This window comes from Daucus carota, chromosome 1 (genome assembly GCF_001625215.2).
Source record: "Daucus carota subsp. sativus chromosome 1, DH1 v3.0, whole genome shotgun sequence".
NCBI classification, from domain to species: Eukaryota; Viridiplantae; Streptophyta; class Magnoliopsida; order Apiales; family Apiaceae; genus Daucus; species Daucus carota.
The window spans coordinates 48,086,615-48,113,256 of record NC_030381.2 but is presented as its reverse complement, the minus strand read 5'-3'; the positions used below and the strand labels follow the sequence as shown (position 1 = coordinate 48,113,256).

Here is a 26,642-nt window from a genome sequence, read left to right as displayed (position 1 = left end):
TTAAATATTTCTAAGTAATCATCATGAAAAAACTCTAAAAATCTTAAAGTAAGGACCTTGTTATGTTATCTAAGAGACATCATCCACATTAACCTTTCATCGGTGGAAATCTTCAAAAAAAAGATTTATTATTATTTTCTGTCAAATTCTTCGATATTGAAAAAATGTTTTTCAAAAACAAATATAAAAATAATTATCTCTATATCATATATGAAAATATTTTTGAGATTTTTACATTCTAACATTTTTTTAAATAGAAAATGAAAGATGAAACTGTATATAACTCTGAATCTATTATCACGAACATGAGAATCTGTCCGAATCTGCCCATGTCAAAGACGACGCTCAATTTTCTATCTTAAATTCGTTACACTATCACACTTTATTAATTTTGTTTCGTCGAAGACGACTTTGCTCAACACCTACGAGCCATACCACCAATCTAAGCTCATAATCCTGGCAATAATTTCAATCATCATCTCCTTATTATTATACTTTGGTGCCACCTGCATTTTACGTGTAACAAGTAACCTTCACATAATTAAATGTAAACGATATGTTCGAGTGTCCCCATCAAATATTTAATTATTTATTTATATCGGACAAGGATATTATGGTTACTTTTCGACAACTCTCTTCTCTATTATTACCAAACACACTGTGTTTTAATGTTTAAATGTACACCTGTGCATGTACAAAATCCACCTAAGAGGCCTCTATTCAAATACATTTACTCGTGCAATACGTGTATTTTTACACCTATTGTCTACTTACAACTAGAGGTATGAAGGTGTGCGGTTTATATTGTAGGATTCACATTGTCATGGAGTAATGTAAATAAGAAGACAAATTGGAATTATTAAAGGGGAGGAATTTGTGTTGAGGTAGGGCAATATGCAATTGCGATGCAATGCATGGGTACATCTTGAATGTGATTGGAGTTGGATTGGCTTCTTTAATTTATTATCGAAAGAAAATCAGTTTCTGAGTGCTTGCATGGAATTATATAATAAAATAAATATACTTTTAATTTTATAAATAAAATTTAATTTATGATACTGACGTAAATATAGTTTAAATCAATCATCATTTTATGACAAGAATAAAAGATCATTCTTTAGAAACAAAAAATAACTCTTTCACAAAAGAGGTACTGGGATACTGTTTTAAAAATTTGCGATTAATCGTTAAAAAATATTTTATCGATTTATTAATTAAATTTCCGATAGATCCTTAATTGACGGGTCAATCAACTAGTTCTGATTCCCAATTTCTACAATACCGCCACACCTATCAAAACCTGTACAAAATTTTCTAAATCCAAGTGATAAATCTTACATGCAATAATACTTCATATATATGTATTTGTTTAATTTATAAAGTCTCCGGGAATCATGTCATGATTATGTGATCTCATTGTGGCACACAGCTTCGAGTGTAGTTGGGAGGAAACCAGGTCGTTAGAACGGGAAACTCTTTATAATATAAGGAGCTTATACTGTGGCATATGTACCCAAAATTGTGTTAATCGCAACTGATCCCTATACAAACACTGAATTCAGTCATAATTTGGAAGAAAACAAAGTATTGTAGGTACAGATTAGATATATGAAGTAATTCGGATTCAAGCACACGACAAGCCAAAACAACAATTAAATTAAGGTATGATCTTTCTTATTATTTATTAATAGATGAGACATATCTAGGATAACTTGCGCGGTATTATAATATTATATTATAATATTACATTAAAATATCAATTTTTATATAAAATATCTGTATGGCATGTATCCTATAATAAACAATTCTTATTTGAAATATTCATACGATATATATGATGCAAGTGATACGTAAAATTAGATACACCAATTATAATGGTTTTTAGTCAAAAGTTTAGTTAAGAAAGCCATTATATTTTAATTAATTTAATAGTCTGTTTAGGAACCTAGATTTCATTTGAAATTTTGAATTTGATCAAATAATTTGTTTAAAAAATTTGATTTGAAATCCAGATTTTCACATGTTAATATAAATATGAGTATTTGAAATGACAACTCAGTTATCAGTTCCGCACAGTGCAAAGTTTTTCTTCAGAAATAACAAGTCATGTGACACTTGATGAGTTACTTGGGGAAAAAAACAAACTAACATGCAATCATTTGTCATTGAGAATTACTCCTATAAATAAACCCCCCTCAGCAATCTTTCCTCCTCTACCACAATCTCAATACATGCACACTTGCACAACTCCTTCCTCAAAAATGCCTGCACTACTCCATCAAAATTCACAACAAAACTCACTAAATCAACCTAAAGCTTTCATCCAATCTATACCCTTTTGGGTTATGTTCTTATCTATTCTAATATTTATCTTTAAATACTACTTTTTCAATGACTTGAATGTCTCTCATTCCAGTTTCTTGAGCACAACAAAATTTTGGTTTCTTGTTTCCAACATTATAGTCCTCATCATCGCGCTTGATTTTGGAGCTTTTTGTTCATCTTCTAACGATGGTCTCTACAAAGATCATCCGAATGATGATAATTACCGACATGAACGGGAAAATGATCTCAAATATCACACCCCGGCCCTGAAAATCGCAGAGACTGTGCACAATGAACAAGTGAAAGATATTGTTGTTTACAAGGAAACCAAGTCATCAACATATAACAAGGCAGATCACCAGATGAAACCTATTATGATTTCTGAAAAAGACGATATTGTTCATCAACTTGGTTCGAAAGTTGATCACAAGGACGTCGAAAAAAATGATCAAGAAAAAAAGAAAGCACCACCATGCCGACATCTTAGTATGTCGGATGGAGATGCAGCTGTTGCTCTAAAGGACCATAAAGAGAAGAACACGAGTGTTCTTTATCGTTCAAAGACGGAAAATTTTGATATGAATGCAGAAGATAACGAGTTTTCAAGCATGTCGAATGAAGAACTCAATAGAAGGGTGGAAGAGTTCATTAAAAGATGCAATAGGCAGATTCGATTAGAGCCGTGAGAAGAAGATTTTAAGAGGTTTAAGTAGTAATCAGTAACTATCTTTAATAATCTAGGAGGGTTGTATCCAGAAAATAGCTTTTGGTTCACTTACTTTTGTAATTTTGTTCTTATTATCTGCTGTTTTTTTTAATAATAATGTCAACGCATGTATATGCAAATATGAGGTTGAGCAATAAGAATGGAAGCTGAATAAGACTGCACCTCGGCTTTATTTTTGCGAAGATGTTATTAAGTAGGGTGAATCCTGGTAGTTTCTTCCATTTTATTAAGTATGTCACCAGACTATATATAGTCTAATGTATCTTATTTGACGAAAATTTGGAGGAACCTCACTCCGCATCAGCTCGTATGGATGATGAACTATCTCTCTATCCGATTAAATGCTAGTTATAGCGTTTTTACTGCAGGACAAGAACAAGGATGTTGCAGATGATGCTACAAGTTTAGGATGGGCCGAGGAATGGAACCCGGAGGACATATAGATCGGCTACTTTACTCTAGAAAACAGCCCGAAACTTGAGAGGGTCGGCTTTGGCAGCATTTGCTGGTAGTCAAAGCGTCACTCCTTGATTATGGCCAACCAACTCAAATTATCTCTAGTTGAAGTTCTTATGTTTTATTTATCGCCGTATGGGTTAACCCCGCCCCGTACTTAAAAAGTAGAATACAATACCAGAGCGGAATAGGACAATAATCGAGCGAAGCGTCAGATAGTACCCCTCTCAAATAATGAATCACCATAGCCCTTTGCCAAGTGATAAATGCAAAGTTATGGTATGACAAGTGACAAGTGCAAAATTACGGTATGAGAAGTGAAAATTTCTGTTTCTTTTAAATGAACTCGGAATTTTTTTTTCCAATCCAAATTTTATTGTTGCAATGCTCATAGGAGCTTGAACTTCTTTCTATTAACTTTGCTCTATTTTTTAAAGTAGACGCTTTGCCTCATATATTACTAATATTATAAAAACTAAGCCACCAAAAAAAAGAGTGTAAAGTGTACACCCAGAATTTTGATAATCAGCACAAAAAATTGCAGCAACAATATGATTGTTCAGTATATTCAGTTGGTTCTGAAAGTTGTGGTTCTGCAATCTGCATAGTAGTCCTGGGGCATGTCCATAGGAGTATTTTAGTAATCATGTCATCTTTTGGACACTTCAAATTTTTATCGGATCTCGTTGCAGTTTGCAAAGACGATAACTCAATACTTTGTACATGTCGATAAAAAAAAAATTCTTCAAACACTCAATAAATTCTCCTATTACTATTTCTTAATTCTTATATGAAAATAGAAACAGTGCAATTAATAAAAAAAAACATAACAGAGAAAAAAACCAAAACAATTTGTCAGATGAGATCAGTTAAAACTTAAAAGTAATTGTAATATTTTGAGATGCAAAAACAAACGGGAAAAGTCAAAAGACTAAAGAGCATTAAAGCTTATTTATAAAAAATGTGTATACATATTTTCCCAAGCTAAATAGAAAATCCTTTGAACTGAGTAGAACCACAAAACATAAACTCCAATCTATCCCATGAATAAGAACAAAGAAAAAACACCTTCTAATTTTTTTTCCTTTGCACAACAGAAACAGAATAAGGAAAGTACAGTGGGTTAAAGTGATGGTGGTGTTGGGTTGTTTAAGAGTGCAATCTATCCCCCAACTGGTCTCTAACCTCAAACAATCTTCGTCATGTAGTTCTTCCACTAGTTGTTGGTTATGTTTGGGTTCTGAAAGCAATGATGCAAGAAAGAAGAGCAACATTATTGTCACAAGGAGAAAAGCTTTGATCTTTACTGCTACTTCTCTGGTGTCCACTCCCTTTTCATTTCAGCTATTGGCAAATGCCCAACAACAAGAAGATGAAGATACACTTGATCAAGAAGAGGATAGAGTTGTTCAGCTTTTTGAGGTCATCTAAACTCACTACTCTTTACCATGTGTGTGTGTGTGTGTGTGTACTTTGGTTGGTTTGATTAAAACATAAGCAATTTTAGATTCTGTAGTAATCGAAATCCGAAGAAGCTTTTGCAAATGAGGGCCTTAAATGAAATAGCTTGTCTTATGTAGTGGTGATGCTTGTTGGAACTATTTATTGGGACTGCATGTTGTAATTGGGTCACCCGATTATACTGAAATTTGACAACTTTGCTGATCAGATGTTGATTTTGAATAGAAATTATGCACTCGTACTGTGTAGATAGATGGAATTTGAATGGCAAGAACCCTACATTTATCATGTCTGCCTGTGTTTTTAACGGCTGCAGTTTTGGCCATTGGGGCATAGTATTTAGGCAACAATTTGATCGTTGCTGGTATGTCTTCATGTACCATTGTAGAATAGCTTTAAAAAAAATTATTATTTTCATGATTTAAATTTAAACAACAGATTAGCCATAAATTCTTCAGTTGAAGGATGCTGACCTAATGAAGTGATTCAGCTTTGAGCTACATACTGCTAGGTACCAGAAAATAGATTGTACAATAAAGGACTTCTTTCACTCTTGTATAGTAGCATCTATAACCCCTCCCTAAACCGATGTGGGACAAATCAAAAATAACACCTTAAACATTACCAAAAAGGAAGGCATCTAATGGTGGTCTTTATTTGTGCAAAACCACTATACCCTGGCATATATAAGAACTCTTGTAGGGTCTTGGGGTAAACATTGAAGATTAGTCTTCCATGTATCTCTTTGATTGAAAAGACTTGTGCATCCTTTTAAGGCGATGCACTCTTATCTTGAAAATGTAGCACATTGTTTTCTAGCAGACAGAGTATGCTTAAATGTTGAGAAATGTGTAGTGGGATTCAAATTTCTTATATCTGACAATCTATGTTGTGGGGCCTGGCACTGAGCCATGATGCTAAGTCTTTTCTAATTCATGCTGAGCTTAAATTCGTGATTTCCAACTGTAAACACGACTAACATAATCTATGTGAATGCCACTCCTTTGTCCTTGCACCATAATGCAGAAGCATTCTTGCAGTGTCAAGCTAAATGTCATTCTGGTTTATTATAACAAAGCTTCTTGGTGTATATGTAGGAAACTTCACCGTCTGTTGTTTTCATCAAAGACCTTGAAATCGTGAAAAAACCCAAGAGCTCTGATGAGGTAGTGATGATAGATGATGAACTTGCAAAGGTCGAAGGGACAGGTTCAGGCTTCATCTGGGATAAGTTTGGTCACATTGTAGGATTTTAATCCTATATTGCATACATATGTATAGTCAGCATCCTATAAGGAAAAAGTAAATCATCATTATGTGCAGTTATTGATCTTGTGATTTCCCCACATTTTAAATTCTGTTGCAATGCATGTTATTTTGGAACCATGCCATCGTCTGATAATTACATTAAAGGTCGAGCGTTGGCTGTTTTTTGTACCATAACTAGGTGGTTTCTTCGAACATTCTATACTTTTTTTTTTTTGATAATTTCGAACATTCTATACTTAAAACCAATAGTAATGCCTCTGCAGTTAATATAGATTATTTTTGAAGATTATTCTTATTTCACATGTAGCAGTCACTTGGTAATTATTTTTAAATAATTCATATGGTTGACATTTTCTAAATTTTGTCTGAACTAGATAATTATTTCTAAAAATTATTGAAACTCCCTCTGGCAGTATCTATGCATGGTATAAAAATTTGTCTTCCCTGGTACCGAGATAAGAAGATCTTATTTTTTTTGCATGAATGTGTTTGTTGTTGGAGACTTTGTGTTCAAGCAGGGACTCATTAATTGAGTTGTATGTGCCACTGATTTATTTTATATTTTCGCCACTGAATGTGGTCTCTTCTCTTGATATGGAAATGTATTATGTTTTTTATTAGACATATTATTGACAGGTGACGAATTATCATGTCATTTCGAAACTGGCTATGGACAGTGGAGGACTACAGCGCTGTAAGGTTTTTGTTTAAGAATCCCTATTCATTTTTTTATCTATCTGCTTCCTTTCATTGCAAGAAGTGGTAATTCCAGATCTCTGTTATGGATATATACCTGCCCTAACCCTTGATATGGTGCATCTGTGTCTCGTACAGGTATATCTAGTTGATAAACGGGGCAACAGCTTCTCTAGGGATGCTAAGATCATTGGTGTGGATCCAGCATATGATTTGGCTGTTCTAAAGGTTAAAGAATGAAACTCCTACTACTATCCTGAACATTTAATTACATTATTTTGCTAATCAAACATTTTTTAAATATATTTACACATGAGCATTTAATACATCTGAAAGCACAACAAAGTCACATACATACTCGCGAAACCTTACTTATCTTATTAATATAGGTACGTTTTAATTTGGCAGTGTAATGCTCCAGAGTTAAGTAAAATGCTTCCATGGTTCACCCTGTAGTGACATATTTCCTTCTTCCATGGTTCACGTTTGGTAAATATTGAAAAGTAGTTAGAATTTTTAAGAGAAGTAAGGATATGAGTAGTTTATACTAGGCTGGGAAATGAGATAGCTGTTTTCAAGGTTCTGAAATGTTCCATTCTGGATAAAATCATACTGTTCAGCTCTATGCTGCTTAGGAATAATTTTCTAGCATCAAATGCCATTCTTATGGTTGCTAGTACAAAGTGGTGGACTGGCTTCAACAGGAAAATTCTGAGATCTTCCACCCTAAATGGCTAAATACTTTATGAATGGTCCATATAAAGTCATAAATACTTCAAAATTCCCTGTTGCTTATCTAGACGGAACTCTTTTGCTAGTTCTGGTCCAAATTAACCCTGATACGCCTACCGTTGTATCCAATGTTGACTTATTATATTATTTCAGGTTGACGTTGAAGGAAATGAACCAAAGCCAGTCACTCTTGGAACATCAGATAGTTTACGTGTGGGTCAGAGCTGCTTCGCCATTGGGAATCCTTATGGATACGAGAACACTCTGACAACAGGGGTAAATCTATCTGGATTTTTTTTACAGTATCATCTGGACAAAGCTCTTATTGATTACTTTTTTTCCCAACCTCTAGTCAGTAACATTACTAACTTATTGATGTCGTGCGTGAGTGTGATGCTCTACACTAGGAGATCTACCAAAAAATTGCTGTTACATAAAGATATTTAATAACTAATGATTACTACATTAACTAACAATTATTTGATGCAAGCTCCTCCAAGTATATTGAAAAATTTACTGACCATTTGCGATACCAGGTAATCAGTGGGTTAGGCAGGGAGATACCTTCACCAAATGGCAGCCCCATCAGAGGGGCAATCCAAACAGATGCTGCTATTAATTCAGGTAGAAGTTTAAATATTTAGAAATTTCACTGATTGAGAATCTGCAAATAAGGCTACATGTACGTTTAAAGCAGTGCGGATTTAAATCTTAAGATTAAATTGCAATAGTGTCCCATCTGGTTTTAAAGTTGGTGCTTCTACTTTCCTCTATTCAAAATACACTTGCAAATGATTTTTATAAAGGGGAGTTGGTTTATGCAGGAAATTCAGGCGGCCCCTTGATTGATTCATTTGGTCATGTTATTGGTGTTAACACGGCTACTTTCACTCGCAAAGGTAAAGAGACGTTTCGTCATTAATTAAGAATTGCAGCCTGGTTCTTAGTATAAGTTAGTGCTAAGGGATTGTGGCTTTCGTGCAGAAGGTTTCTACATTAACCTTTATAATTTATACTTCTGTTCTGTAATGCAGGTAGTGGGATGTCCTCTGGTGTTAACTTTGCAATACCAATAGATACTGTTGTGCGAACTATACCTGCCCTAATTGTATATGGAACAGCTTACAGGGACAGGTATTGACGGTTGTTGAGTTGTACTAATGTCTCAGCTTGTCCTGGGTAAATTATCAAGTACCAAAGCTGTATTAAGGCAGAAGTGCTAAAAGCTAAGCACTAATTCCTTATCAAGTATGTCAAAATTAGTATTTGTTGTATATCCGATTAAGAACTTTCAATGCAAAGCGAGTTTAGTTCCAATACTTTCGGGTTCTGTAAGCCTGATTGCTGAAATGTGATTTCTTGTGTACTCGACGACATTAGCCAAAAGTCGCATAATATGATCTTAGAGCAGTGAATAATATCCTCAGGTTGCACCCCGTCATCTCAGTGGGGCCTTTTATCCATCTCATTTCATAGTTCCCAGCACAAGATCGAAAAAGAAAAACGAGCAGATACTTTGTAGCTAGCTGTTGACATCATTAATTTCATAAATGATTTGAATTGATTATTTAGTTGCTAGCAGAAACCTTCCCTGCAGTAACATATATTCTTGCAGACATTCTGGTTGTTAAATCATGTAATAGAACTCATTGCTTATTCAACTTAATCTCTCATCTGTTGAGCTGATCAAAATGTGTAAAAACGGATCAAACTGTGCGAAAATTTCAGGGAACTGATAAGAGTTTAAGAGCACCTGCAGCATTACTCATGTATCATACCTATTAAGCAAATTACATACCGAAAACCTTTTCATATCAATAACAGAGGATCTCAGAGGATCTTAATAGCTGCCCCAAGGGCAACGGCAACTTATATTGCATTTAAATAAACAACATAACAGTTAATAGTAGTCCCATGCAACTAATGAGACATTGCTGATTTTAACCTGGCAAATGAAAACAACTTGAAAATCCTAACAGGCACAATGCTTAAATGATTGTTCACATCAATTTAAGCACAAAACATTACTTTTAGATCTTAAAATTTACATCCACTTAATAACAGAGAAAAGGGAGTATTTTTTTTGGGGTGCAGAAACTTTCAGATCTCACAGTTTCATAACAAATAAATTATCTGTGGCGAATTGAGATTATTTCTGTCCCTGGAGTGATAATAGTGCCAGTTGTTCCTCGATGGATGAGTCCACGTGACAAGATGTTCTGCAAGAGGAAGGTATGAGAATGAGGCCTAGGCAACGCTGCTCCAATGGAGTTGGAGAATTACGACGCATACTACGATATTCCACTGCATCTTGCAAAATAATATTCCCTTGCTTATCAAGGCAGTAAAAGTTGCCCATAAAAAACCTCCCATCATTTACCCCGACAAGCATTCGACGGAACAGAAGCTTCTTTACCCCATCTACATGAGATGAACGGTCTGCTTTAGGCATATCCAACTCTTCTGGCTTGGTTGATGATGTCTCCAGTTGGCTTTGGGCTTCCATGAGCTTTATGATACGACAACCAAGATCAGTTGATTTCTGAACATAAAAAATGTAGCAACTTCTAATTCTTTTGCAATTACAGACAGAAGTCATGATATATTACTACTGACTCGAAAGTCATATTTTAATCATGTTTATCCATTTTATTTTAAAAAAAAGAATCTGAAAGGCCTGTTGTTTGCATGTTTAGAGCATCCCTACCAAAGAAGGAACATTATAAATCTTCATATTGTCTAAGAACACACATTTTTCCCTTTAAATTCAGCACATTATCTATGTCTCCTCATCAGGGATAAAATTAGTACAAATTTTTAACAGAAATTAATTATAATTAAGAAAAGAAACCTTGGTTTTAAAGGTGACAAGGGAACTAAGGCTGACGCTCCATTATAGAGAATTTATAGTATACCTGATAGTTTGATACAATCTTCTGTCTGTATTCTTAATGCCTCTGGAACTGTCGAGGGCGAAACAGAAAACAGTCGAAAACACTTAGTCTCATGACACAATATAAGAATGCCACAGCATTAAAAAGCATGAAAGATATTAAAGATATTCATCTCTTACTAATTATAATATCATTATTATGTATATACGTCATTTAAAAGTGCAGATACAACTTTTGGTGGTTAAGGGTAGCGGAGGATGAGCAGAAAAAATGTGCATATTATGGAGTATAACAGAGCAAGTCCTCATTACATTCAAATTCACCCCGACAGGCAACAACATCATTTGCATATTCAATAGGCCAATTATCAGTGTGGCTTCGTATTAAGTTCTCGTCAATTTTAATTTAAGAACATACCGAAAACTTTCAAAACCGAACCAATCAAACACAAACAGCTGATTTCAGACTCCAACCACATAATACCAGAAAACAATTTCAAATGTATTAAGCTTTCAATATGATATGCTACCCGATGTTGCACCAAAAAAGTCTCATTTCTCAATAGTCAATTCTGTAGCTTCATTGTACTACTGTAACGGTATCCTTGGACACGAAATCTGTATTGTACCCTTAATCAATAGACAATATGAACTACAAATTGTTAATATTTTTTCGAAAGATTGGCTTAGTGCGGGGTCAATAAAACAGAAACTAATATACATCATAAATAAATTCCAATAAGAAGTGTTATAACTTGAAACTAAAACATTAACAAATGCATAAATTAATTAATTTCATCTCTATCTCTCAAATCAGCAGCGTGTCTTTACCTAACAGATGAGCAAGCAATTACAATTCGAAAGCATTAAACAAAATAAATAAGAACTAAGGTAAGAAATCAAAAAGATTAGAACTTTACTCACCGCCAGAAATTTGAGCTCGCAATCGGCGATTTAATCGCTGCTAGCTCGTCTGTTCGGTTGGGTTTTTGATCATCTGACCTGGGCCTCTCCAACATTGGGCTTGGTCATCGTATTTGAATAACAGTATACCACAGTCACATGAGTTATTTAAGAAAAAATGATTTTTATATATTTTATATGAAAATATCATCTTTTATAATAATGCGTGCAGCTTTTAAAAAAAATAAAAAAATTTAGATCATATTTATTTTAAGAATGCTCGAGGATACTCATACGTATCAGAAATTCGGAATGATATGATTATTTTTAGAATCTTAACATATGTGTCGAAAAAAGTCAGATATGTAGATGAGTATAATTTATTTAGAATTGATAACTTAATAAATTTTTGTTTTATCAATTCCCGAATGCTTCTTTAGATTAAATACTACTAACTTTAACAATTAATTAATAGTTTATATAAATTATTTTGTAAAAAATAATTAAGATCACAAAATAAATTGTACTCCCTCCGTCCCACCCATTTCTTTACACTTTCCTTTCTGGGGTGTCCCACGCAATTCTTTACATTTCAAAACTTACCAAAAATAGTCAATGGGTCCCACCACTTCTCCACTTTTTTTTTCTTTTTCACACTACTTTTACTCCACTATCTTCTTTTTATACATTAAAAATCAATGGGTCCCACCACTTTACCCACTTTTCTTCCTCTTTTCCACTACTTTATACTCCCTCTGTCCCTCTCATTTCTTTACAGTTACTATTTTGGGATGTCCCTCTCATTTCTTTACATTACCATAAATAATAAGTTTTTCAATCATTACACCCACTATCTTCCCCCACTATCTCATATTTAACAATAAAAACTACTATTACACCCACTACTTTCCTCCACTATCTCAAATCTATTATTAAATATTGATGGGTCCCACCACTTTACCCACTTTTCATCTAACTTTACTCATTTTTGATACATTGTCTTGGTCTCCGTGTCCCCCACCAATGTAAACAATTGAGGGGGACGGAGGGAGTACATATTACTTAACCTCCGTGCCCAACCCATTTGATAAGAAATGGGTGGGACGGAGGGAGTAATTCCAGTGAAAAATTATCACAAAAGATTAAACTTTTAAATGAATAATTAAACCAATTGCAACTCACTCAAATGAAATTAAATAAATTACGTGATTATAAAATTTTTACAAGCATATATAACTGTAGTAACCAGTAAGAATGCAGTCGAGTTGCCATTACAAGCGGGGCTAAAACCTAGAAACAAACTACAGGTTGCTTGCTAAACCCAAAACGACGCCGCTGAAGCCACCCAGGTAAAATCGATCTCCTTGCATCTTGCTTAAACTTGTATGAATTTATAATCGATATTAACAACTCAAAAATTTCTGTATACAGTTGAATTCGAAATGGCTGCTTCTAAATTGTTTCGTGGTAACTATGCTCTTCTTATACCTTTATTATTGTTGTTTAATCAATTTTTATATAATTTGTTCTTGTACAATTAATTTTCTGCTTGTTTTATATTGTATTCTGCAATTAGTGTGTTATTTGTTTGCGTATAGACTTCGTTACAGTAAATTGGGAATTACCATGTGTTGCCTGATTGTCGTAGCCGGTTAAACCAATCTAGCTGCTAGCAATGCCCAGATATCATGATTATAGGGAGTCTACTTATAAGTTGGGGAAGAATATAGAAATTGGGTTTGATGTGGGATAAAGGAGAAAAAACCCGAAAGAATAGTGTAATGGTAGGCATTACTTTAACTTTAGGGTTAAGTTGAGTTTATTTTTTTACGGTTTAGAGAGTAGAGAGTCCTTGTTTTGATGTTCTTGAATTTTTTATGTACTATTTTATTGAAGTTGTAACTGTTAACTATTTCATCGCATATGTGGAATGTAGCTGGTCGTTCATTGTTGGGGGGCCTCAACAGCAATTCTCTTGGTTTACTGAGGATGTCGCAGGAGACAACCTGTTTTGATTCATTATCTCAGGTGAGTATTTCTCATAGATGTCTTTTTTTCTTTGCAGATTTTCAATATTGTGATGAACAACCTCCGCCTTTAAAATTCAAGCACTTTCGTGGAAGTGGCGAATAAAAAATTGTTCACTTAGGCTGCGTTTAATTGGATGGAATGGAATGGGGTGAGAATGGAATGGAATTTGTTCTCTAAATTGGAAGTGATTGGAGAGAATGTCTATAATTTTCACTCCTTCAATCATTCCATTCCAAGCTATTTGCACTATAAATCTAACCGACATGTTTTAGAAGGAATGCGTGTTCCACTTCTTCATCACGTTTCTCTACAATCTTCATCATAGAAAATTTAGGCTCACTCATATTTAGTCACTATATTCTCATACCTTCTTCGTTCTCCATAAAACTTTTTTATAATTTGTCATTCCATTCCTCTCTCGTTCCATTCCATCCAAGTGAACGCAACCTTAGTATTGCTACGTACTCAGTTCAAGTTCTTTCCCTTGGACTTCATTCTATTGAAAGTCATGCTAAAAGATCCTTGTAGTATTTGAAAGTCAGCTATGGTAAAAGTATATGAATCTGGAATTAATATTATTAGCATCAAGCAGAAAGAAAGCTGTGCAGGCAGCTGTATTATCTCTTGTGACTATGGATAAACTAGATGTTGCCTCATGTAGCCCCTCCACCCCAAATTTTTTTTTGCACTAATATAAAGTACCTCAATATTTTGCTTATGTTTGTGTATGTTTTCCGTTTGCATATGTTTTCAGCACCTCAATATTGCTAGTTGGTTTTATTCTTTTTACCTTAATTGAGTAAACTAAGAAAGTACCTTGGAAATGCAACTTCAGTCTTTCTTATGTGCACATTCAAATGTCTGAAAGTGTTCATTGTTTAAAGGTGAGCTATACTTTTTAGATTGTGGATATTTGTCCTGGGGCCTAGAATCTTGCAGAGTTTGTAATATTTGCATAAGATCTTGAACAGAAACCCGTGGTCAAGCCATTATTGTTTATTACTTTGGAGCTGTAAGATTTGACTGGAGCAGAGCCAGCTTTTTTATTAATTTTTACATGGGAATTAATATTGAATCATAATGGATTACATCTACGATTATATGATTTCAAGTAATTCTCTGTTTATTTCAAGCCTCCCGTGTTAAAGTATGCTTCTCACCATTGAGGAAGAACACAGATATTTGAACTCACCTTTATGCTATTTACTATAAAATATGAACAGCAAACAAGGACATTCATACAGATGGGTACCAAACTCAAAGTTGCCGATAATTCCGGGGCAAAGCTAGTAAAGTGCATACAAGCATTGAAGGGTAAGAAAGGGGCAAGGTTGGGGGATATGATAGTTGCATCTGTAAAGGAAGCAGCACCCGGTGGCACCGTGAAGAAGGGAGCTGTCGTTTATGCTGTTGTAGTCCGTGCTGCTATGCCACGAGGACGTTGTGATGGAAGCGAGGTTAAATTTGATGACAATGCTTGTGTCCTTGTCAACAAGGAAGGGGAGCCAATTGGAAAGAGGGTTCATGGGCCTGTACCACATGAGCTGAGGAAGAAAAAGCATATCAAAATTTTGAGTCTGGCGCAGCATATTGCTTGAGGTTTGGATCCTTTGCAAACTCTTATATTTAGTTGGACATGATAATCCTCTGTTTCTTTGTTGGAGTTTAGCTTAACTATTGAAGTGGAACAATATTTTGTACAAGTTTATGACATTGAAACAATCAACATGTTTGTGTTAGAGTATGCCATAGAGTGTGAGGCCCAAAGGTCTTCTGCGATCTAGAGGCTTGCATATTTACCAAGATTACTACATACTCAATTTATTAAGTAATTTTGTTTCTTGGCTGGTATAATCAGCAAACAGTTGGTAGTATATCCCTACAAAGTTGCAATTATATAAATAACTTACAGTTAGTCTGTCCCGCAACTTGAAAGTGCAATTTGTAATATACGCAGAACAATGTTCCACCCTAGGTACCTCATAATAGCTGAGCGAAGACAATCGAGAAACAACAAAAAATTTATGTCCCAAGGGCATAGTCCTAGGTGAAATGTAAACGAATGCTTTTCTTTCAGTGATAGTGTAGGCTTTCCCAAAAGAATACAATATTACTTCAGAAAGAATATATGGACGTACTTTACGAACCATCCTTGGTACCGTAACTGATAATGGGATTATATTTTGTGGTTGTGTTGGATTAGCTTTTTAACCTTGTGGTTAGTGTTGGATTAGCTTTTTATACAGGAAAGGGACATTGTGCTAGGAAAATGTTTCATAGCATAGCATGGACATGTCAGTCAGTCCATATATGTGATTCATACTTGGGGAGAAAAAAGATCCACTGGGAATGAATAAAAGGCTCGAGTAGTATCTTCATAGCCGCAATGTTTACCCACCAACCTAACTAAAAACAAGCAACAGAACTGTAAAATTCTACATTTAGGGAGATAGATGGACGTTGTTCTACATTAGGGAGGTAGATGGATGTGGTCCATGGCTAAAACTCTGCCAGCTTATTGTAGACAGAATGTTTTTTGGTGATAGCAGCCATGACCGATGAGGAAATGACTAATGTTGTTTAAAACATGTTGTTACCTTTAAATTATGATACTAAACTTTAATTGGTACATAGAAAATTTAATGTTTCTATACCAGAAGCTGATTTGTAACACATTTGAAGAAAAAAAGAGAAGAAACTGCTAACATATACATACATAGATGTAGTGAATTCGTTTGCTTTCACCTTACGGCCACCCTCCCTCTACAAACTCTTGCAATATGACTGGCCATGTAAATAAAAAACCTATAAATCACCCCAAAACAGGATTGCAAGGGCTTCCTAATGTGCGTCCCGCAGCAGGATCGAAATGTCTCTCCTTGATCTCTCACCGTATCTAAGAAATGGGCAAAGAAGCTCCGATGACGCGATGTTATGATTGCAGACTGCACATAAACCGAGGCTGCATGCTTCACCAGCTCATTTCTGATTGATATGGTGGAAGCATCAAATGCATTAGATTCTATAGATGATGTTTTTGTTGGCGGTGAATGTATAACGTCTCTAAGGCTTGTGTAGCCTTGACAGTCAATGTCCGGATCATTTTCTCTGTTTATTGAAGAATCGTTGGTGCAGCGGAGTTTAAATGAGTCGCTCCTAAGATTGAATGATCGTAAAAGCTTCAGTTTTTCATGATCTGCATCCATATTCCTAAGTCCATATATAAGATGTTGTTAAGAAATTTAAAGCCACTCTAGGGTTGTGCATGCACCAATATATATACAGTTTCTTGATGTTGTGATATGGAAGTTGTTATAGTTGGATTATTTATCTTAATGCAAAGGTCGTAAAGGGATGAAATTAACAGCTGTGTCTTTTTGTTAGTTTGGGCCTCTTTTAATAGATCTATGAATGTATCTCCTTTTATGTAGGATTTTAGGCTAGAAAGTAGCTGGAACTGTTCAATCTACAACATTAGATCCTTTAATTACTTGATATATTATTAAAAAGCACATTTGTTACTTCATATAGAATGTTAATATATGTTCTCGTCCTGCCAATAAGTACAAGTCTTCTTTCATTTTTTTCAACCTTATTTGAATATTTTCCCTCGTTTATATGACTCAATACTTGGGGCTTATGATCCATGGTTATTGATCACGGTTAAAAGGAAGCGGAATCTAAAACCCAAACCCATATGTTGGTGTTTCGATTAATAATTTTTTATATAAAATGGGAACCTCAATCCCGCATTCCCACTTTATGCGTAAATCGTTCTTTACACACTCTTGAGAATACTCATTCTCATTCCCACCACCATCCAAACGTCTTTTTAGATTGTCATACATACCATAATATAGAAGGCATTTGGATGGTGGGTGGGAATGATAATCGGAAATGAGAATGGGTGTTTGAAGGGGTGTTGGAGGAATGGTTTACCCACCAAGTGGGAATGAGGTTCCCATTCTACACAACAAAATTGATCCAAACACCAATACATGGGTACGAGATTCCGATTCCCGTTAACCGAGCTCATTAACTATGAACCAAACGGTCCTGTAGTCTTTCTTTAATTGTATCCATATTTCTAGTTGAATTTCGTCTATGGTTAAATAGGTTTGTATCTCGATCAGGATGGAATTGATAATATTAGGGTTGCATCAACATCAACTCAAATTCGTAAACTCAACTGCTGCTATTGTTCAATAAGCAACTCTCAAGAAGATTTTAACTTTGACTTGAATGGACTCCGTTTACTTTGAGCTTGAGTAGATTCTAATTTGATTTGAACAGGCTTGTTTTAATTTGAGCTTTATGATTCATCATGCGGATATCAGTACAGGCGGAGAGCTGTTCATTGGAACACCGGAGTGCAGGGGTTAACAGAAGTTTGGGTGATGGCCTGGTAATGTATCAGGCCAGAATTTTTTTGTGAAATAAGGAAAACCTACCGGGTTTGGGATTTTGGCGAATCTGTCCGAAATGAAACCAAGTTGGTAAAATTTGAATTAGCTTATGTATTTCCGTACTGGACATACATTTTTAACCTGAACTTCATAAGACTGACAAATTTGTCCATCCATAACTGTGAATTCAGTTTTGCTTATTATACATGAGTTGCATTTGATTTATATTTTTTAAGTTGGTGTTTTAAGTGGTAGAATGACACCACTAAGCAATAGAAAAGCTTCGCGAAAATTACAAAGTCTTGAGTATTGTAGTCGCTGATTAAAAGAAGAGACCAGTCATCCTGTACCTGGTTACTATCTTGTAGTGTAGCAGTTTGTCTCTGGTTTACGAATGAGTGCTAGACGTCACCTGTTTCTTTGGCTTGTCCATATTCTTCCTCTCATATTCTATCTCCAGGCCTCTCATTTTCTCTTTCAAAATACATACACATACTCTGGCAATGCTAAGTCGAGACTGACATTTGAAATATCAGTAAAAAAACTAAGAGAGTCCGAAATAAAATCCGAACCCGAAAATGAAGTATTTTTTTTAATGTCAGTGCCTTATTTGAATTATAAACATGAACCAACTTTGTAGCAATACAATGTTTTAATCAATTATGTTACAAAGTATATGTATGGTTCTGAAAATCCCCAATTTGGTCTTTTTAATTTCCGGTTAATCTCTTCCCGATTTGATATTTAATAGAGTTAATTACACTTTGTAACTCCTAGGTTTGCTCCAAACGCAGTTTAGTACCGAAACTTTAAAACGTGGCAGTATGCACTCTAAACTTAACATTCTCGTGCAAGTTGTAACCCCTGGTCACTATTTCGTCCAAATCTACCGTTAACTTTAACTGTTTGAGAGATAACAATGTGTATATTAGTTTCTAACAGCTACTTTACCCCTTGTGACCCCTCAAAGTTTATGTATTATATTTTGAAATTATTTATGAACACACACAACGATGTAAAAAAAATTAAAATAATTTTTGAAATATGTATTTATTTTAATATTTTGAAATAAGTTACATCATTTATTTAAAAATAAATAAATTTTCAGATTCTAAATCTAGATACATATTTTAAAATTATTTTAATTTTTTTACATCGTTGTGTATATTCAGAAATAATTTCAAACTATAACACATAATTTTTGAGGGGTCACAGGGGGTAAAATAGCTGTTAGAAACTGATATATACAAAGTTACCTCTCAAACAGTTGAAGTTAACGGTAGATTTGGACGGAATAGTGACTAGGGGTTACAACTTGCACAGGAATATTAAGTTTATGGTGCATATTGTCACGTTTTAAAGTTCAGGTACTAGACTGCGTTTGGAGCAAACCTAGGGGTTACACAGTGTAATTAACTCTATTTAATAACCAATCAATCAACCACTATTAATTTTTTTAAATGTTTGTTATATAATAAATTAAACTAATATATTAATTGTTATCGTTATATTATAAAATATCTGATTTTTAAATTGATTAATCTTTTCGATTAAACTCGATCACCCAATTAATCTATAATCAGCATCTTCACCGATTAATTCCGATCACCGATTTATACTATCATTGGGTACAGGTATCATGTATGTCCGGTAGTACTGAACAATATGGGTACGATGGTCACGCCTTTGGTGGAAGCAGGAGGTACAAGGGTCAGGGTATAAACACCAGCAGTCGGTCTCATGCATTAGTCCTGTCTTCATTTCTCTCCTTTTTATCCATTCCTCCTGCTGCTTTCTCATATCACCTCTTTTCTATGACCTTTCTTTCATCTCTTTTTGCTCCTACGTACGTACCACAGACTTCATTTCCCCTGTCACTCGTATCATTTTCTTCTTTTCTCTATTTTTGACCGAATGACGGAATCAGAATTCTGAAATAACCGAAACTAAAACGGTGTATTGCTGAAGTAAAACATCATGACTTACAAGAATAATCTAACATGTATAATTTAATAAATATGAATTCTTTATGAACTACTTCTTTTTTTTTAAATTTTCTGGATTATAAGTATCTTTATATTGCTAATGAAACATAGTTAGAAAAGGAAAGAAGCCAACGCCGTACAGCTAGGGTGTAATTCGGGGGCAACCTTGATTTCTTATTGAAACACAAGTTATGCTTTCGGCCGGAGCACCATAAATCTAAATACTTCACTTTTGTCCTAAAGATAGCCAAAACTGTCACAAGGGTTTACAAATGCAGCCAAAACTGTCACGAGGTTTACAAAATGCAGCTAAAGTATCACAAATCACAATGCAGAAAATGTCTAAAAAACCGGATGTTATACATAATTGGGAGTACATTGATGCATGATAATAGTTGCTATTCTGTGTTTATTATTGATAACGTATTATCACACCGACGAACATGTGTAGAGTAAATAAGTAATGTCCCTTTATTTACGTTGTACGTTTATTATAAAGAGCGGACTATTATTGTCATCGATGAACATGTGTAGAATAAACAAATAACGTGCAGGTACTCGTGTTTCCTGTTATGTATCATAAAGAAAATTGATATGATGTAACCGCACTTATTATGATTTCACAAAAGTAAATATTAATTTTATGTTGTAACCGCACTTATAATTCCATAAAAGTACAAATAAATTTTACGGGATAAATATATATGTATCTATGTCGGTAATTTATGCATGGTGATGAACATATGATGCCAAATATTTATAATTTTATCCCTGGCTTTATTTCTGCAAATACGTGGAGGAACAGTAAAATGTATTGAAATGATTACAAGGATGAGTTCTCGCAATCAGGATAATAATAATATTCTGCGTTTTGGTCTGTCTTTAAATGTAATGTGACAAGTAATATATTTTCAGCCTTTGCCGGGTGTGTTTGTGCCAAGGCAAGTACATGTAGTGTAGGCTATAGCCACAGCATTACGTACAATAGCTACTTAATTGAATCACTTTCTGAAGATGCATTAATAATTAATTACTGCCTAATTAAACCATAATTACAGATATAAGTAAAAACTAAGATAGCAAAAAAAAAAAACCAAAAAGTAAATAGTGGTGCAGTACCGGTTAGTTAGAAAATGTACATGGCAAGCAAATGGACATGTTTCACTTGTCTCACAGAAAAAGCCCTGTCCTTTTTTTGTGTCACTGTTAATTATTTTATAATCAGAGTCACATTTAAATCGACACTCATTGTAAATCCAGGCCTATATAAACACAGTTGGGGACTTCCCTTTTATTTACCACATCGCCTGAAAAAAAGATTAATTGTTATTGTCTGTGAATTAGAAGAAGCATGGAGGTTGAGAACCAGCTCCTGGGAATTTCCTTAGGCAGCAGCAACACAAGCAATGATGAGAAGAAGATGAACGCGGTTTACGACAAGGTCCGGGGCCTTGTGACTGGCAATGCGGTGGTGGTTTTCACTATCAGTGGCTGTTGCATGTGCCATGTGGTGAAGCAGCTGCTGTTCAGCCTGGGAGTGGGTCCGACTGTGGTGGAGCTGGACCGGGAGGCTGCTGGGCCGGATGTTCTAGGGTTTCTGAGCCGGATTGCGGGTGAGGGGCAGCAGAATGCAGTGCCAGCGGTGTTTGTGGGGGGTAAATTTGTGGGAGGAGTGGAAACCCTAATGGCTTGTCACATTAATGGCACTCTTGTTCCTCTCCTCAAGGATGCTGGTGCTCTCTGGCTCTGACCACATTATTATCATATGAACTAGCTTTACAGTGTGTTTCTCTTTATATTTCGGTTTCGTATTAGTGTTGACAGTGTATGTAATTAGTTGTAGCTTGTCAAGTTTTATGTATGAATCAACTAAATATCAACTATCATCGATTCTCTTAGTAGCTAAGCAATGTGGATCCGATTTAATATTTTAATCTCTACTTGTCAGCAAATTAGTACCGGTTTGATCTCTTGATAATACCATTCTAATCTCTAAATACACATGTGTGTTCTAAATTTTCCTCGTCATTCAAACACTAGTAAAAATAGTAATAGCATGTACTCTGTATGCATTAATGGAGTACAACTATATATCCATCAAAAAATTATTTTAGACAAATATTGAACATGTGAAGAACTCATTGCAAAATCATTTATGCACACAATTGAGTATATAGAAAGATACATCAATCACAAGTTATTTTTGAAATTGAGTGACCTTGCTCATTTGGGGTGACCGTGGACTCCCTAATCCAAGTTTGCCTTAAAATTTGATCAAGTATTTAGTATTAATATGTTATGAATTATGCATACATATAGGACCCAGAGTTAGAAGTAATATGTTATCAATTATGCATACATAGGATCTAGAGTTAGAAGTACGTACGTATGTTTCTAGGTATTATTTTTCTCAGAATAATCATCCTATATATTTTCTCTAACTCTAAAAAATTACAATCTTACGAATTAAATTTCAATTATTTTTGTTAGCTATGTATAAGGAATTATAATACATTCCCCCACAAGATAGAACTATATAGAAAGATAGTCAAAATATAATTTAATAAAATTGTAATGAAATACATAAGATAATAATCTTGATATTATAATCTCTAAACATAGGCAAAGATATACTACAACATACTACATTTGACCAGCCATGCACAGAGATGTGTACTTATCATGTTCCTAATCCTAACGCCAACATTCCTCCACCATCGCAAGAAATTGGCAAAGATAGCTTGTTCAACTAGAATATATTAGGAAATTTGCAGGTTTAATGAGAAAAGAGATGAGAATTGTAAAACATCTAGAATATTTTTTATATTGCAAGTTTCTTCAAAAATGAGATTGGTATCAAGCAACAATAAATGAACGAGAGGGACGGAGAGCTGTGAAGTAGTACATGCATAGCGTAAATATTATTTGACTAGGATTATTGCCCGCTTCGCACGGTGAGTTGTAAATTAATATTTTTTTGTCTATAATAACTCATTTGAGAATATATATTATAATATTGTTACTGATAATTTTTTGTTTAACGCATTTTATTGTAAGTTAAATTACCTTTAAGTGAATATTATATCAAAAAGACAGTTTTTAGAAAACATATTAAAAAAAATTAGATGTGTTATGAATTTAGATCATCCGTAAAGGAAAAAATTGTTAAACCACATTGTTATATTATTCAGGACATTATAAGTTTCTTAGAAGCGATAATATAACACATGTCATTTTATAAACAGAAAATCCCAAAAAGAGGGCAAACGATGTTGGAAGCTGCAAATTAGGTGTCATTTCACCTAATTCTAACTTTGGCCTTTCTTAATTTTAATTTACAGGACATTCCTTCAAAGTTCAGCAAGCTTTCTGATCGCTGGGATCGTCTTGACTACATTACTGTATATGAGGGCAAACGATGTTGGAAGCTGCAAGTTCGTGCCAGGAGACATGGAAATCGAATGTGCATACATGATGGCTGGATCAAGTTTCGCTCGGACATGCGTCTTGCTGTTGGTGACGCAGTGAAGTTCATTTGGCAGAGTGAAAGCATTCGTAACTTTGATGTGTTTGTGCTGAAGAAAGTCCAAAATGCAGACTGATTGTTTGTGTCCCAGACTCTTGTTCTTAACTTTTGGTTTTCTGTGGTATATTCCATGAAACAATATTCTTAGCTTTTAGGTTTATCTTGACTGACTTAATTAAGGTATTAGTATTTCACTGTATTCCTATCGAACTTGATGTTATGGCTTCAGATTCCAACTGGTTAATATTCATCAACATCAGTACTCCTTTCTTCCATTTCTCAGCTTTAGAAGTTTTTATTGTTGTGAATTTGGTTCTATGTTCATTCCAGCGTTTATGTTTTATAACAGGATAATATGAAGATGTAATTTGTATGTTTGTAATAATAACGATACAAATTAGAACAATGTGCAAATAACATAAAGTTTAGATAAGTCAGAACAATATCCAGTTGCAGAAGTTATACATAAAATGCTTAAGCAGCATGAATCCAATGTTTTTGGTGCATTGGTAGATAATATAATTTAAAGGATTGCACAGAGTTGGATGCAATCAAAAGTGCACATAGGCAGAGGAAAAGTTGCTTATCCACATGTCCATTCCTGCAATACAAATTTTCTTAAGAGTACTAAAATAATACCTGAAAAAGTATATGAGTAATTATGTCAGAAGCGTAAATTACCAATGTCGATTCTAGTTGAGTTGGGAGATGTTGTCCAGGTGAACAGATGTCCCAGTTTGCTGGAGAATTGGTATGTTACTTATTTAGTAGGTATATTTAACATATGATATATGTAATGGCGTACAATACCTGAGAGCCGAGGTTTTCCATTGTTTCAAGTGTTTGTTCCTGCTCTGCCACATCTTCTTCAGTGTTGAATCCCTTAATTATCTTTGTCGCCATGAATTTAGAACTCTTCTCCTCCACATTATTTGCTGTAACGAATAGTTGGAAACTGCACTGCATTCCTTGAATAGATCTAACTGCTTCTGGGAAAGAATCATCCTAATTAAACTTGTACATTAGTGATTCTTTCAATGAGGAAAGATCATAGAATTTGTAATTATAAATTTTCAAATCACCTCACTGTCGACCTCTTCCACATATTTGTGTATCAAGTTCCGAATTTCACGATCTTTGAGGACGACCTTCAGTTCACCGGTGTTATCAGCCACAACCGTGGTGATATGAAACCTTAAATGTAGGGTAGTTAGTCTTGCAGACTAATTTTTACAATCATAATTGTTTATGTCAACATTACAGTATTTACCTCTTTAATGGATACGGAACAAACCGGGTACAGGTTACACAATACTGTAATCCATCTTTAGTGTGAGTTTGCCTATAGCATGCAGTGCAAATGTACCTCTTCCAATCCGTTTTTTCTTCCACTGTTTTTATTGTTCCCTTACAAATGACCTCTTCCTGTTAAATGTAGTTGATATATTATGAATAGGTTTATGTAATACTTGATTACCTTTGTAGAACAGAGCTTACCTGGTTGTAGTCTTTGCTGAGGTTTAGGATTTGGTCGATGTTAAAAGTTGTAACTTCTTTCTTAATCCTTCCCAGGTTTGAATTGGAGAAATTAGGATCTTCCAACCTGGTTTGATTGAGGTTATTATTTGGTCCTAATTTTTTTTCTTTAACTATATAAATAGAAAGGTCAACTTACAACTTCCTCATTTTGGCGACACTGTGATGCTCATAGTTTAAATAGTATTTGGTGGGTGAATAGTTGCAGAGATCAATCTGGTCTGTAATTATTTTCCAATGTGTTATATATCAATGCAAGAAGCCTAGATCATTGAAGAAAGAAGAGGAGCTGTATGACTAAAACTGACAATGCACTGACCTTTATATTGAGTCACTCGTGCACTTGCAATTATAATTATCACCGGCTGCTGGAGTTCTTTTGACATAGCTTGTTCAAACTCTTCCGCAAACGATCTCCAGAAAGTAACATTGACATTTTTACTGAAAGAAAATAGTTTAAAAAAAAATTTCATTATATCTTAAATATGTTTTCGTTTATTAGATGCATAATGTTTTACCTGCCATCAGTGATCACAAATTTGACCTTTACTTGTTTATTTGGGATCCTGCTAATCTCTTCCTTACTCTTAATTATGCCAATAACATCTGTTGGAGTATGAGTAGTTAATCTAAACATTTATCCAGATCTATAATGTGATGCTAGAGTTTTGGTACATATATATTTACCTGTCAAATAGACATCTTGTGTAGCCTGGGATTTCAGATCTGAAAACTGAAACAAATCAAAGTTGTTAGTTGGAATAAAGATTTCACTATCATCCAACTCCTTGACCCTTGTTTCAGTTGTGAAGGAAATTTGTTTATCCATGTGCACGACCCTGTAGTTGTCTTTTTCCGTAAAGTCCTTGACAGTGAAGTTTTTGATCAGATAAATCTTTCCTTCTTCAATTATACTTGACATTTTGTCTGCTATAGCCGCGGGTATGAAGACATGCATCCTGCAGTTCTGTAACAAAGGTTGCTTGTGAATAAATTTTGTACTACAGTTGATAAGGTAATTTGCACAAAACTCATACTGTAATTGATACACATGTTGTAAACTTACCTTTGCATCAAGCAACAAAATGTTGTAGCTCTTAAAAACAATCCCAGTGTTAGTGGATCCTCTCCATTGTCTGATAACTCTTGCCTTCACCTTCCAATCTGCTCTCGAACTGTTAATGTTTCTGAGTGAATCACAGCCCTTTGTCGACATCTTGCAGTGTATGTGTGCTGGTGACTTGCTAGCATAGTGTGAATTTGTAAAACTAAAGGTGTGGCTTGTTAAAAAGGCTGGTGGTTGCAGCAGTAAATGTATTAATTTGTGGTAGGTGCACTTGTCTGTGAAGGAATTTGGTTGCGTCTTTATTACTAACATCTGCAATTCATTTGATATTGTTTAGTTTTGACACGGTATTTATTTGTTAGCACATAGTGACCATATGTTAAATGTGGTTGAAATAACAAAGAATATGTGGTTAGAGTTTGCTTAATATCTTCAATCCTATATATTAGTACACAATGGAAGTGTAAGGAAGACGGTAAACTGTCTTAACGTTCACAAACCTGATAATTAATAGGAAAATAAAGTTCGTGGGAATAAATTCAGTGGTAGAATATATTACAATTGTCGACGTTACGAATTGAATAAATTCCAGCAATGCAAAAGTTGGACAACATAACAGTTAACTTGCAC

General features: G+C 34.5%; 5 protein-coding genes across 11 annotated transcripts; 3 read left to right on the top strand and 2 right to left on the bottom strand.

The window, feature by feature from the left end:
* The first annotated feature begins 2,204 nt into the window (after positions 1–2,204).
* On the top strand, positions 2,205–3,234 carry LOC108196817 (uncharacterized). Its single transcript, XM_017364263.1, has one exon. The coding sequence runs from the start codon at positions 2,232–2,234 to the stop codon at positions 3,009–3,011; it is 780 nt and encodes a 259-aa protein (XP_017219752.1). The 5' UTR covers positions 2,205–2,231; the 3' UTR covers positions 3,012–3,234.
* A 1,270-nt stretch (positions 3,235–4,504) lies between these two features.
* Positions 4,505–9,102, top strand: LOC108203542 (protease Do-like 5, chloroplastic). The gene is made up of 8 exons (XM_017372552.2): positions 4,505–4,930; positions 6,067–6,213; positions 6,875–6,937; positions 7,073–7,162; positions 7,820–7,942; positions 8,203–8,290; positions 8,491–8,565; positions 8,701–9,102. The coding sequence occupies exons 1-8, from the start codon at positions 4,640–4,642 to the stop codon at positions 8,805–8,807; spliced, it is 984 nt and encodes a 327-aa protein (XP_017228041.1). The 5' UTR covers positions 4,505–4,639; the 3' UTR covers positions 8,808–9,102.
* A 399-nt stretch (positions 9,103–9,501) lies between these two features.
* On the bottom strand, positions 9,502–11,611 carry LOC108211447 (uncharacterized). Of its 3 annotated transcripts, none has more exons than XM_017383062.2 (3): positions 11,484–11,611; positions 10,582–10,629; positions 9,502–10,208 (listed from the first exon to the last, which is right to left on the bottom strand). In XM_017383062.2, exon 3 carries the CDS (start codon positions 10,170–10,172, stop codon positions 9,816–9,818), a length of 357 nt encoding a protein of 118 aa, XP_017238551.1. In that variant the 5' UTR covers positions 10,173–10,208; positions 10,582–10,629; positions 11,484–11,611; the 3' UTR covers positions 9,502–9,815. The 3 variants fall into 3 exon arrangements, with proteins under 3 accessions (XP_017238551.1, XP_017238544.1, XP_063941878.1); XM_017383055.2 differs by having other exon boundaries at positions 9,502–10,175; XM_064085808.1 differs by lacking the exon at positions 10,582–10,629 and having other exon boundaries at positions 9,502–10,175.
* A 1,048-nt stretch (positions 11,612–12,659) lies between these two features.
* On the top strand, positions 12,660–18,134 carry LOC108203319 (large ribosomal subunit protein uL14mz). Of its 5 annotated transcripts, none has more exons than XM_064085805.1 (5): positions 12,660–12,811; positions 12,894–12,929; positions 13,399–13,490; positions 14,717–15,092; positions 17,836–18,134. In XM_064085805.1, the coding sequence occupies exons 2-4, from the start codon at positions 12,905–12,907 to the stop codon at positions 15,089–15,091; spliced, it is 492 nt and encodes a 163-aa protein (XP_063941875.1). In that variant the 5' UTR covers positions 12,660–12,811; positions 12,894–12,904; the 3' UTR covers position 15,092; positions 17,836–18,134. The 5 variants fall into 5 exon arrangements, with proteins under 5 accessions (XP_063941875.1, XP_063941876.1, XP_063941874.1 ...); XM_064085806.1 differs by having other exon boundaries at positions 17,831–18,134; XM_064085804.1 differs by having other exon boundaries at positions 17,787–18,134.
* A 5,859-nt stretch (positions 18,135–23,993) lies between these two features.
* LOC108223717 (uncharacterized) lies at positions 23,994–26,162 on the bottom strand. Its single transcript, XM_064086899.1, has 9 exons — positions 26,013–26,162; positions 25,634–25,913; positions 25,465–25,552; positions 25,266–25,387; positions 24,908–25,059; positions 24,719–24,835; positions 24,493–24,633; positions 24,221–24,415; positions 23,994–24,011 (listed from the first exon to the last, which is right to left on the bottom strand). The coding sequence occupies exons 1-9, from the start codon at positions 26,160–26,162 to the stop codon at positions 23,994–23,996; spliced, it is 1,263 nt and encodes a 420-aa protein (XP_063942969.1).
* Positions 26,163–26,642: the final 480 nt, after the last annotated feature.